The sequence below is a fragment of the Pezoporus flaviventris genome, unplaced genomic scaffold (genome assembly GCF_033815535.1).
Source record: "Pezoporus flaviventris isolate CSIRO_AGI_PZ_B2104156 unplaced genomic scaffold, CSIRO_AGI_Pfla_v1 ptg000002l, whole genome shotgun sequence".
In the NCBI taxonomy this organism is placed as follows: domain Eukaryota; kingdom Metazoa; phylum Chordata; class Aves; order Psittaciformes; family Psittacidae; genus Pezoporus; species Pezoporus flaviventris.
This window is the reverse complement of record NW_026892550.1, coordinates 74,821,685-74,834,441: the sequence shown is the minus strand read 5'-3', so window position 1 is coordinate 74,834,441 and position 12,757 is coordinate 74,821,685. Positions and strand designations below refer to the sequence as shown.

Below are 12,757 nucleotides of genomic sequence, written 5' to 3'. Positions count from 1 at the left end.
CACATATGTGTGATTAAGTGTGTGGCTCCATAGACACATGTATGCGTATGATTATGTGTGCAAAGTGTGCTGTGCCTGCACAGAGCTGCTGGTCAGCAGCATTTTTGGAACTGTGGCTGGGGTACAGCCATCTGATCAACTTGACTGCACAAACAGCAAGTTGTGCAGCAGGCTTTTCTACTGCAGGGCCAAACAATTTTCCTGAAATACCAGAAGTCATTGATAGGTTCCCCCCACTCCCCTCTTCTTTTATCATGAGATCAGTGGGAGAATTTACTATTTCTGAAACTGAGGGATCCAGGCTGCTGGTTCGGCCCGGCTGCAGCAGAGGGAGGCACCTTGTGAGCCTCATGCAGTCAGCCCTGCCAAAGCAGCTTGGATCTGACCTGGCATATGCACCCATCCCGTGCCAGCCCTGGACATCTTACCCTGGCACTCCTGTGCCAGTAGGGTGCTGGTAGTGGTACAGAGCTAGCCTCTTTCCAGAGAGTCTGTGTCAACCGCCCTTGTCATCATCTCATGACTGTACGCACACAGCAGTGCTCTGAGCATGGGCAGGCTTCTCTGAGCACAGTGTCACTGCACCCACCACGGCTGCAGATGCTGCGCCTCCTGCTCATCAGGATTTTCAGGGGGTGGGTTATAAACTATTTAGGGGAAATCATATGGAGGGGGTAAACTCTTTCGAGGATCCCATGCCTTAGGTTCCTCAATATTTCCCTCAATTTTCTTGTTTGTTGTTTTTAAGAGGAACAAGTGAACTGCAGGGAGGGATAGAATTTCTCCTTCCTGCTTCACTGTTGATCCCTACCCAAGTCTCCCGGGAGACCTTTTACAATTCTCAAACTCCCAGCATACAGCATAATCAGACTCTTCTTGTGAGAAAGAGTTCCTTAACACAGAATCATAGAATCATAGAATAGTTAGGGTTGGAAAGGACCTTAAGATCATCTAGTTCCAACCCCACTGCCATGGGCAGGAGCACCACACACTAAACTGTGTCACCCAAGACTTCATCCAACCTGGCCTTGAACACTGCCAAGAATGGGTAACCTGTTCCAATGCCTCACCACCCTCACAGTAAAATGCTTCTTTCTTATACCTAACCTAAACTCCCCCTGTTTAACTTTGAATCTGTTACCCCTTGACATTTACTTAAAGATTTAAAACCTGATAAACTTGTATTTCCTCAGCCCCATACTTTGGCCAAAAAGCGGACAGTGGCTGAATACTTTCCTTTCTCCATATAAAACAACAGTACTGTATCATCTTTTTCCTATCTTTTCCCTTTGTATATTTTTCAGCATCATCCCTAAGAGACTTTCTGGAGGAATGTTATTCCCAGGATGATTCCTCTCATCCCTTCTCTTTTCCTTAGGCCTATAGGCTGTACAAAGATAGTATTCTTTTTAACCACAGAGTGTATCTTTCTTCCAGAGATGATACTGTCTTTAACTACAGAATGTGTCTTTCCTCCAAAAGATGATATTGTCTTTAAGCACAGGGTGTGTCTTTCTAAGTTATGGTATCTCAAACCCTTTTTTTCTTTCCCTTAGTAACTTAACCCCAGCCCCAATATTAAAAATCTTAATATTGCAAAGACTTGATATTGATCTTAAAGCTCTAATATTGTAAAGCCCTAATATTACAAAGCCCCATCCCCAATTATGCAAAAACAATACTGTTTCTCTCACATGCTCCACCCCGGCTCAGGGCAGCACCCCAAAATCCATGGGCTTGTACCCCATGGCTTTCCTGAGGGAGCAGAGAAGGGGTTCTGGTGCTTTGCCCCAGAGGGGAGAAGCAGCGGGATCGGTGCTGCCTTCTTTCCAGCAATGGTGGCAGTGCTGGAAGAGGAACAGTGGGGTAATGAAGGGGGTTTTCCCATGAGGAGAGAAGGAAAGCAGCCAGGTGGTGCTCACCCCTCTGCAGAAGTGAGAGCAAAGCAGTGGGCTTGGGCTGGGAATTGCTTCTGGCATGAAGCTGTGTGCTGCTGCTGCCGTTGCCCTCCCCACCCAGATGCCCATTTACCACCATCTTCAGCAGCAACTGAACATCCTCCTGTGGCTGCTGCACTGCCCATCTTCCCCAGCCCCACTTTCGGGCCACAGGCTCTCCCAGACTGGGGCAGAGCAACTCTTCACCCCAGTGATGGGATGGGTCTCATGTCACCTACCTCTTGCTTTGGTCTGGCAGGAGGACACCTGGCCCTGGAAGTCATCCAGCATGGTGGTGATGCTCTCCTGGCCTACAAGAACATGGTCCAAGGGTACACAATGTCAGTGATGGGGTCTTACCCCCAGGGCCAGGCTCTGAGGACGACAAGCCCCTGACCTGGGTGTCAAACTGCCTACCAGCCCCCCAGAGCTCCCACCTCCCTCCTGGAGGAGCAGGCACAGTTTCTCCAGATCAGTATGGTACAATTTCATGGCTTGCAGCTGGACCACCTGCTTCTTCAGGATATCATAGATGTTGTAAAGAAGCTCGATCTTGATCTCCAGCAAATCCATGGAGCAGTTGGAGTTACTGTTGGACGCTGATAATCCTGAGGAGCTGTCCAGCTGTTGTATCTGGCACATAGCTCTGGGATCACTTCAAAGGGCATCTTGAACTCCAGGCCTGTTGGCAGAGTACCTGCTGCCAGGACGCATGCCTGGGCATGGTGTTTTCTGAGCTGCACCTTTGGGGTGGTGGTTCAGGCTCCAGGGAATCCTGGCTGCATGCCTGGGCTGGTGGCCTGGGTGTCAGGGTCTCCAGCCCCTTTCTGTGGGCTGGTGGCCTCGGTGACAGTGGCTTGAGTCATTCTCCATGGGGTCCTGGCCTGGGTGACAGTGGCTCCAGACTTTCTCCATGGGCTGGTGGCCTGAGTGCCAGGGGATCCGTGCTGTGTCTCTCGGTTGGCCATCTGGGTGCCAGGACCACCACACTGTGTCTCTGGTTCCTTGAGCTTCAGCACTGAGCTTACCCCATGCAGGGTGTCCATGTCTGAAGTGGGGGGCTTGGTGGGGGCAGACTGGCCCTTGCTGCCCTCCAGGGAAGAGGAGGCAAAGGGGAGCAGGTTTATGGACAGAATTGCAGCAGCAAGGGCAGAGCCAGGGCTTCCCTCTTTGTCCCCAGCTGCCCTGGGCTGAGGTCCTACACTGTCCTCTTGGGACACCCTTCCCACTCTTTCCTCACTGGGTGACACCTGGGACCACAGGGTTATGCAGGGTGATTCAGGGAGGGGATTGAAGGCCCCAGGGACACTGGCAGCAGCTCACCAAACCAAACACCTAAATCTTCCAGATTTCCTCTTTCATGCTGCTGATCTCCTCGAGCAGATGCTGGGAGAGAAAAAGGTGGTGGGGGTTGTTCTGCCCGTAGGGTACACCACAAAGTGACCACACACTAGGTGTATAATATGCAGAATTTATTAAAAAAGCACACTAAAGCAAATAAGCACACTAATGTGAATTAGGTAAATATCTCTCATTCACTTATATAGTGAATAAGTATTCTCTTATTCACTTATATAGTGAATAAGTACAATAAAGCAAATCAGAGATATAGGTATATAAGTAAACTATCGAAGAAAGTTAGCAATGTATTAAATCATTAGTGTATAGAGAGAACAGATATTAAGAAGAAATACATCACTAATTACCACTGAATCATAATCCAGGCTCACACTTCCAGCTGGGAAGCTCTGCTGCAGCTGATGTCAGGAGTCTCATGTAATTGGGAAGATTCCTATGCAGTGCATCCATCCATAGGTGAGGTTTCTCTCATGGCCACAAGAGGGTCCTGCTTTTATACCCTTATCAAACAACTGGCTTTATGCCAGATCTCTAATCGGTTACTCATGGGACCATGCAGTTTCTCATGATCTCACTGTTGTCCACTCAGAGAGTGTTGGCCAGTATGAAGTGAGGCCAAGTATGAAGGTCACAGAACAGCTGCAAACGGATGTTTTCCTGTCTCTGACAGTCACAATGAACATAAACATGTATACTCTGCTGGATACACTGTGTCAAACAACATCCTTTGTTACAGTTCTCAGTCATGAGAGGGAATCAACTCCCAGCTAGGTTCCCGCCCATTACAGGAGTGAGCCCCAGGGGAAGGTCCCTGCAGATCAGGACCTTGGTCCCCACCCCTGCCCCAAGGGAGCTGGATCCAGCTGTGCCACTTGGGATACTCAGGAAAAGCACGTGCCTGAGCAGCTCAGTGCTGTGCAGGGTGAGGCCCCTCTCCAGTCCCCATTGCCGGGTTTAGCCGAGGAGCCCCAGCACAGCCTGCAGTAGGCTGTGCAGCAGGCTGTGCAGAGCTCTGAAGTTCACATGTCCAACCTCTGCTGTACTGATGGCAACATCCAGCAGCTGAGACAGGCTGAGTGGTGCCATTGCTGCTGCTATGTCCAACAACAGGAGTCTGACCTGTGGGTAAGAGAGACAGCAGGTAGCCAGCAGCCCGCCTCCCGCTCCACTGGGCATGTGGCGACTCCTTTCCCACTGCCCCTCCTGCCCAGCTGCCGGCCCTTCTGCCCCCCAAAGAAATCTCTCCATGCTGAAGGGTCCCACAGTTTGTTGAGGTGTGCATCAGCAACCCTGGGGACACTGTAAGGAACATATTCTGACCCAATGAAGTGCACAGATCCACTCTGGGGAGCTCCCCTTGAGCGTATTTCCTTTGGGTGAATCCAGAGGAGGCCACCGAGATGCTGTGAGGGCTGGCTGGAGCACTTCTGCTATGGAGACAGGCTGAGAGAGATGAGCTTGTTCAGCCTGGAGAAGAGAAAGTTCCAGGGAGACCTTAGAGCCACCTCCAGTGCCTAAAGGGGCTGCAAGAAACCTGGAGAGGAGCTTCAGAAAAGTGCCTGTAGGGACAGGAGAAGGGGGAATGGTTTTAAACTGACAGAGGGGAGATTGAGATGTTAGAAGGACGTTCTTTACTGTGAGGGTGCTGAGGCACTGGCACAGGTTGCTCAGAGAAGCTGTGGCTGCCCCATCCCTGGCAGTGTTCAAGGCCAGGCTGAACAGGACTTGGAGCAACCTGGACTAGTGAAAAGTGTCCCTGCCCGTGGCAGGGGGTTGGAGCTGGATGAGCTTTAAGGTCCCTTCCAACCCAAACCACTCTGTGGTGATTCTATGTTTCTACTATTTATAAGAGATGACAAACTAAACAGGAAAAATTATGTAAGATATACAATACTGGAGGACAGTAGATTGTAGGAGGAGAAGCCATTATGCACGTTTTCTGTGGAAGCACCTGAGCCACCTACTTTATGCAAACACATAAATGATGAAAAAAGCTAGCCCATACCATATCAGAAACCACAGCCTCGGTCTTCTATTGCATGTTTTCAAAGCTTTTGCAAGCTTCAGAAAGGAAGTTGCCTGCTGTAAGTAGGCTCAGTACTGCAGGTAAGGTTGCCAGTATTATTTTGGTATGTCTTGTATACACTATCTCAGATCTCAATTTGTTCTCTTCTTCTCCTCTGCATAGAGGATTTTTTCCACATTTTTCGTGAAAAAAAAAATAACAGAACACGATGGAAAGCAGCAATATGCAAGTTGCAAGGAAGCCCAAGCAACTTCCCCTGGGACATGAGCGTGCAGCTCAGAATTCTGAAGGACATCGGCTCTTTCCTGTGCTACCGAAAGTCGGCTTCGGCTTTGCCCTCACCAAATTTTGGCTGGAGTTCATATGAATCGAATGAGACAAAGATCGCCTTTTTCATCACCATCTGCAGAAGCTCCTGGCGCAGCCCACCAAGCAGTGCAGGGTGGTGTGGGCTGGGGAGGTGGGTAGGGGCTGTGCCACCCTTCCTCTCAGCACATAAACCCGCGGGTTACCAGTCCCCGTCCACACCACGGGTGACGGCCAGTCCGCAGATGGGGCTCTAACCCTAACCTTCCCCTTCGCCGGGAAAGTTCCCTCGTGTCCCCTTCGGCCCGTGCTTCCCGTCACAGGGACCAGCAGGTCCGCCTTCCGCAACGCCCTCAGTTCTTGCAGTGGCTCCTCCTTTCGTCGCTTGGTTGCGGAGGCGCTCCCGTCCGTCGGGACCGACATGGCGGCGGCGACCGCCTTCACTTCTTCTTCCTCCGCGTTGCGCCCGGGCTTGGCGCCGCTGAGGAGGTGGCGAGCGCTCTCCTGCCCGGCGCCCCTGGCCGCCTACAGCACCAGCAGCTCCCCTCGCCGCGCCGCCAGGTACGCCGCACCGCTCGGGGCATCTTCTTCCTCACGCCTTCCTCTTTTCTTTCTTCCTTCCTTCCTTCTTTCTCCCGGTATGGCGGGGGCGCTCTGGGTAATGGCGGGCTGCACGCGCCGCCGCCGTTTAACGGTCGCGCTGGGAGCTTGCGACGGGTGCCAAGCGCCTGTGGGGAGTTTTGTCTCTTGTGGGCCGCTTCCGGGCCGAGTTGTGTTTTTTCCCGGGAAAACGGGGCTCTGCGGGGTCAGTGCAAGAGGGAAGAGGTAGCTGGAGCGACGGAGGGAAGGAGGAAGGGCTGCGGCACCGGCGTCGTGGTTCCAGCGGCGGGTTAAACGGTGCCCTGTCATGGAGGAGGGCTTGCGGTGTGGTCTCCTGCCTCCTCTTTGATGGGAATCTGGCTGTTAAACGTGTTCGCTCCTGATAGAAAACTGTTTCTGCGCAGTGGGTCTCTACTTCTGTTCTTTGCTGCTTGTAACTGGTTTTTTTGTTTGTTTTTGTTTGTTTGTTTTTTTTTGTTGTTGTTTGTGTTTTGTTGTGGGTTGTTTTTTTTTCCCAGTTCTGTGAAACGTAGATGTTCCTGTAATGATTTTACAAAGGTTTTCATGTCATACGTACAGTACTGAGAGCATCCCATTGTGATGCCCCCTATGATGTTGGGCTGTTAAGTGTATAAGATGGTCTAAAACAGCAGCTGAGGTCTTTGTTTCTGTAATATCTTGCAAGTTGCTGGATGCACGGATGAAAAAGGTTCAGTACCAAAATTGTTCTGTTATAAACACAGGGTTCAAAATAATATCATCCATATGCAGGAGGTTGCTGGAATTGAAAGGTGAGCTGAATTCAGGCATATTTAGTCTAGCAGGTGTGTAAGCGTATGCTGCCCTGATAAACTCTCAGGATCTTAAGTATTACATAGGGAGAAATGCATAAAGCTTTAATACTTGTTAAGTAAATCCAGAGATTTGAAAAATGTGGTTATGAATAGATTGTGACCTTGTAGCAGACAGTGGGTTCTTGATGACGTTATATAAAAAGTTGAATTAGTGCAACTGTTCTCTTACTTTGGGGAAGTAATTTCTGGAGTCAAGAAGGATAGAGAATAATCTTGAAAGGAGTAAGAGAAACGTTTTGGAATGGTAAATGACAACACATTACCACCTTGTTTGTTTCCTTTTTGGTATTGGTATCTAACCCCAGAATGGTTTCTGCTTTTTAGCCACTGGTATTTAAACAAGTTTCTTTGAGTAGCTTGGTAAGCAGTAGGGGGAAGCCTGTCTCTGGAGTTATTTTTAAGAAATGGATGATGCCCTTGGCAGTTTGTTTGTTCTCCTAGAATTATGTTTTTTTCCCCCATCTTAAATGTTAGCGGAGGAAAGAAGTTGTTTCAGAACAACTTCTTATGCTGTTAGGATAATATTTAAAATCCACAATGTTCTACCATCCATGTGTCTAAAAAGTTTAAACAAGTGTCTGTGACTAAATACGGTATCTACTGGCTGTTATATAATTTCCCCATGTGTTGAATTGTTAAGCATTTCTCATGTTTGAGTGTGCTGATAAACAACAATGCATCATAGTAATATAACAAAACTTTAATCAGATGTTGGTTTACTCTGGTTAAGTACTTTATTCTAGTAGAGACAAAGTGCACATTTTGTTTTAGACTGTCTCAGAAAGCATGGTGGGGGTTTTTTTCCTCAGTTTTGTTCTAGGTATAGACTTGCTTGTCCCCCAAAATATGATATAGAAAAAACACAACTGATCAGACTGACAGGACTGTGAAAACCAATCCAATTTGAACACAAAGCCAGAATGCTTTATTATTGGGTTTACTAATGACTTGGAACTACTTTCATCATGACAAGCTAATTCAACATTTATTAAACATCTGTTTAATCTGTTAAATTTGTTTGTGCACGAATATACATTAAAGTTTCAAGTATATATTTCCAGAGAGTGTTAAAATGTTTTAGTTTTGGGTGTAGTCAGGCAGGTAGTCAGGAGGTAGTCAGGCAAAGAAAAAGATTATTGCTGAAGGATGTCAAGCTGTTATTTTCTAAATACCTAATGAAACATTTTGCTAATAGAATCATAGAATCGTTAGGGTTGGAAAGGACCTTAAGATCATCTAGTTCCAATCCCCCTGCCCTGGGCAGGGACACCTTACACTAAATCATATCACCCAAGGCCTCGTCCAACCTGGTCTTGAGGAGTGCCAGGGATGGAGCATTCACAACCTCCCTGGGCAACCCATTCCAGTGCCTCACCACCCTTACAGGAAAGAATTTCCTCCTTGTATCCAATCTAAACTTCCCTGTTTAAGTTTTAACCCGTTACCCCTTGTTCTGTCACTACAGTCCCTAATGAAGAGTCCCTCCCCAGCATCCCTGTAGACCCCCTTCAGATACTGGAAGGCTGCTATGAAGTCTCCACGCAGCCTTCTCTTCTCCAGGCTGAACAGCCCCAACTTCTTCAGCCTGTCTTCATATGGGAGGTGCTCCAGCCCCTGATCATCCTCATGGCCCTTCTCTGGACTTGTTCCAACAGTTCCATGTCCTTTTTATGTTGAGGACACCAGAATTGCACACAATACTCCAAGTGAGGTCTCACAAGAGCAGAGTAGAGGGGCAGGATCACCTCCTTTGACCTGCTGGTCACACTCCTTTTGATGCAGCCCAGGATACAGTTGGCTTTCTGGGCTGCAAGTGCACACTGCCGGCCCATGTTCATTTTCTCATCAACCAACACCCCCAAGTCCTTCTCCACAGGGCTGCTGTGAATCTCTTCTCTGCCCAACCTGTAGCTGTGCCTGGGATTGCTCTGACCCAGGTGTAGGACCTTGCACTTGGCATGGTTAAACTTCATGAGGTTGGCATCAGCCCACCTCACAAGTGTGTTAAGGTCTCTCTGGATGCCATTCCTTCCCTCCAGGGTATCAACCGAACCACACAGCTTGGTGTCATCGGCAAACTTGCTGAGAGCACACTCAATCCCACTGTCCATGTCAGCAACAAAGATGTTAAACAAGACCAGTCCCAACACCGATCCCTGAGGGACACCACTCGTTACTGGTCTCCAGGTGGACATTGAGCCATTGACCACAACTCTTTGCGTGCGGCCATCCAGCCAGTTCTTTATCCACCGAGTGGTCCATCCATCAAATTGATGTCACTCCAATTTAGAGACAAGGATCTCGTGTGGGACAGTGTCGAACGCTTTGCACAAGTCCAGGTTGATGACATCAACTGCTCTACCCTTGTCCATCAGTTCTGTAGCCCCATCATAGAAGGCCACCAAATTGGTCAGGCCGGATTTCCCCTTAGTGAAGCCATGCTGGGTGTCACCAAGCACCTTGTTGATTTTCATGTGCCTTAGCATGCCTTCCAGGAGAATCTGCTCCAAGATTTTGCCAGGCACAGAGGTGAGACTGACTGCTCTGTAATTCCCCAGGTCATCCATTTTCCTCTTCTTGAAAATGGGGGTTATATTTCCCTTTTTCCAGTTGTCGGGAACTTCACCTGACTGCCATGATTTCTCAAATATGATGGCCAGTGGCTTCGCAACTTCATTTGCCAGCTCCTTCAGGACCCACGGATGGATCTCATCAGGACCCATGGACTTGTGCCCGTTCAGATCTTTAAGATGGTCTCGAACCAGTTCCTCTCCTACAGTGGTCGCAAGGTCTTCGTTGTCACAGTCCCTGCATCTGCCTTCCAAGACTTGGGTGGTGTGGTCAGAGCCTTTGCCAGTGAAGACCGAGGCAAAGAAGTCATTCAGAACCTCAGCCTTCTCCAAATCCTGTGTAGCCAGTTCTCCCGAGAGCTTCCTGAGAGGGCCTACGTTCTCCCTAGTCTGTTTTTTATTTGCTACATACCTGTAGAATCCCTTCCTGTTATCTTTAATACCTCTAGCTAAGTTTAATTCTTAATCTACTAGAGCTTTTCCTTTTTTTTTTTTTATCTTCTTCCCAGGAAGGGTTTTTATTGGAACTAAACCCACACTTCTGTTATACAACAGGCTATGCATGTTTCCATGGTATACTGAGTTTGTACCCTTGTCTTAAAAATCGGGACAAAATTGTGAATCCACTGGAATGATCAAGAGAGGTAATGAATACTGCTGTATTCCTAGGAAATAGTGGTAAAATACCGTCACACATTTTGCTTATTTTATCTGTCAAGGAAAATTCAAGCAGCAAAAGTCAAAATAGTCAAACACTTGGTGTAAGAGTCAAGTAAATAATTATGGTGATTACATTCAATTTATTAAAATCTTTCAGGAAGAACAGTGTGTCTTGCTGTAGTGATGATAATATGAGATAAATTCTCAAGACTGAAATAATTAATGGTAGGAGTATTATTTTTTTCAGAATATCCTTAACTTGAAACATTTCTGATTTTGGGCAAGTTTTTGCCCTGAGGTTTTTGCTAAAGCCTGTAGAACTTGCTGTTGTCTTCAGAAAGATGCAGATGTTGACGATCCCATTGTAGCACTTTCTGGATAGGGTGTAATATGTATGTTCTGTCCAAGCTTAGAATGTGTGTGTGTGGCAGTGTGCTTTTGGCACTGTTTTTTGTTTGTTTGATTTGGTTTTGGTCCTTGGATGACTGAGAGGGTTGAACATGACAGGGTGAGAACAGTCAGTTTTGAGGACAGATCTTGGAAATTTAACAAGTCTGTGTCTAGTTTTTTAAGGAAGAGGCATGCACTTAAAGGTTATTTGCTTAAAGATTAGGAAGACTTCTCCTTTGGCGACACATTTAGAGTAAAAGTAGCATATAAATGCAAAACATGTTCATGTGGATTTAGACTATCTTTTGTAACCCAAATATTGTGAACTCCTTGTATTCTTAAATATGTATGGCATTTCTACATAGGCAAGCATTAGTTATTTATTTGGCATAATGAGTACATGGAAAGAAGTGTCTGATGCCAAAGGCACATATAGGTGAAACGTAAATAATGAAGATGAGAGACATCTATGAAAATGAGTGCATACAGAGCAGGTCATATAGGAAAAGAATAAAACCACATCTGTTGGCTTAATTATTTTATAGATATATATGTACTTAAGTTAAACACTACAGAAACTTGTGTTTGGGAAGTAGCTGTGGATGGTGTAAAATTGAAGGAAGCAAGGTATTCATGGCTTTTTGTGTGCTAAGTGTGTTTGCAATACTTCGCTTTCCTCACAGTGGGGGAAATTGTTATCAGCAAATGTGTTAATTTCTATTTCTCTCCTTTTTTTTTTTTTAACATAAATTCTAGGTACTTTGGGTTGTTTTTTTTTATTTTGGTTTGTTTGGTTTTTTGTTTAAATTATCATGGCACCTTGTTGGTGTCATTATAAAACTCACCTGGAGTCTGTGCCGCACTATGTCAGTTACAAGTGGTAGTCATGTTGAATTAATTTATTCAATTCACAGGGGTTCAACCTGTGAATGTATGCATACATCTAAAGTTCTTCCTCTCAAAGAAGGAAGTGAAGGATGTTTGCGGCAGGGAAACTGTCTCCTGTTCAGGCTTACTTTGTAGTAATGAGTTGATGGTCTCTGATTAGTAGCTGATGAGCCAGGAAGGTATGGTTTTCTTACAGTGCCTCACAGCTCTGCTCAATAGGAGTTAACTTGTCCACTAGTAACTTCAACTTTGCTTCAGTGTGGTAGCTCTGCTTCTGTGGAGTTTGTTATTTTACTGTGTTTTTACAGATAGAATAGTATTTACTTGTTACTCTTATCAGATGATTGTACCAAGAAACATGTATGTATCATGTTTGGATTCTTGATGTTTCTGTGAAGAGAGGTTCAGTTAGTGTAGGTGCAAGCTTGAATTGTTGTGGTATATGTCCTGTAGACATGTACAAGGTGAGGAGTGGCTGTGCTTGCTTACAGTGGGCAGACAGGCAGGAAGGTGGAGAAGACTTTGGCGACCAGGAGAAGAACCAAGGTAAGATAAAGCTGACACTTGGAAGATCTGAACAAAATAATACTTGAGGAAGTCCTGTTCAGTCAAGATGTACTTGATCTTTAAGCAGTTACCTGGTGAGGGCAGCATGGGAAGTTGATAAAAGACATTTAGAGCTTTAATAAAGGGTATCTCTTAATATTATTGTCACCAAAGAGTCATTCAGGGGTGAGGGTGGAGCTTGTAAGATTGAGTAGGGAATTCAACTTCCATTCTGTTCTGGGGTGCCTTTGGAGCACTGTTAAGGTTTACCTCTCTTGTGGTTTAAGCCCAGCCAGCAATTCAGAACCATGCAGCTGCTTGCTTACTCCTTACCTTCTTTCCTGCCCCCACTCCCATAGGGATGTGGAAGCGAATCGAAAGAATGTAACTCCCACGGATTGAGATAAGAACAGTCCAGTAAATAAGGTATAGCACAAAGCCACTGCTGCTACTGCCAATAATAATAATGATAAGGGAAATAACAAGAAGAGAGAATACAGTTGCTCACCACCTGCCAACAGATACCCAGCCCGACCCGAGCAGCGATCTGGGCCTTCCAGGTGACTCCCCCCAGTTTATATACTGGGGGCATGGCATGCTGTGGTATGGAATACCCCTTTG

General features: G+C 46.7%; 1 protein-coding gene across 8 annotated transcripts in view; it reads left to right on the top strand.

Moving 5' to 3' along the window:
- Nucleotides 1-5,978: 5,978 nt before the first annotated feature.
- MTHFD2L (methylenetetrahydrofolate dehydrogenase (NADP+ dependent) 2 like) overlaps nt 5,979-12,757 on the top strand; it is a 65,753-nt gene continuing 58,974 nt past the window's right edge. For 3 of the 8 annotated variants that reach the window (XM_061463531.1, XM_061463516.1, XM_061463550.1), the window contains exon 1: nt 5,979-6,189. In XM_061463531.1, the coding sequence (XP_061319515.1) occupies nt 6,050-6,189 (140 nt within the window). In that variant the 5' untranslated portion in view covers nt 5,979-6,049. The remainder of the gene's footprint in view (nt 6,190-12,757) is intronic. The other 5 variants (XR_009745136.1, XM_061463524.1, XM_061463541.1 and 2 more) reach the window with 2 other exon arrangements.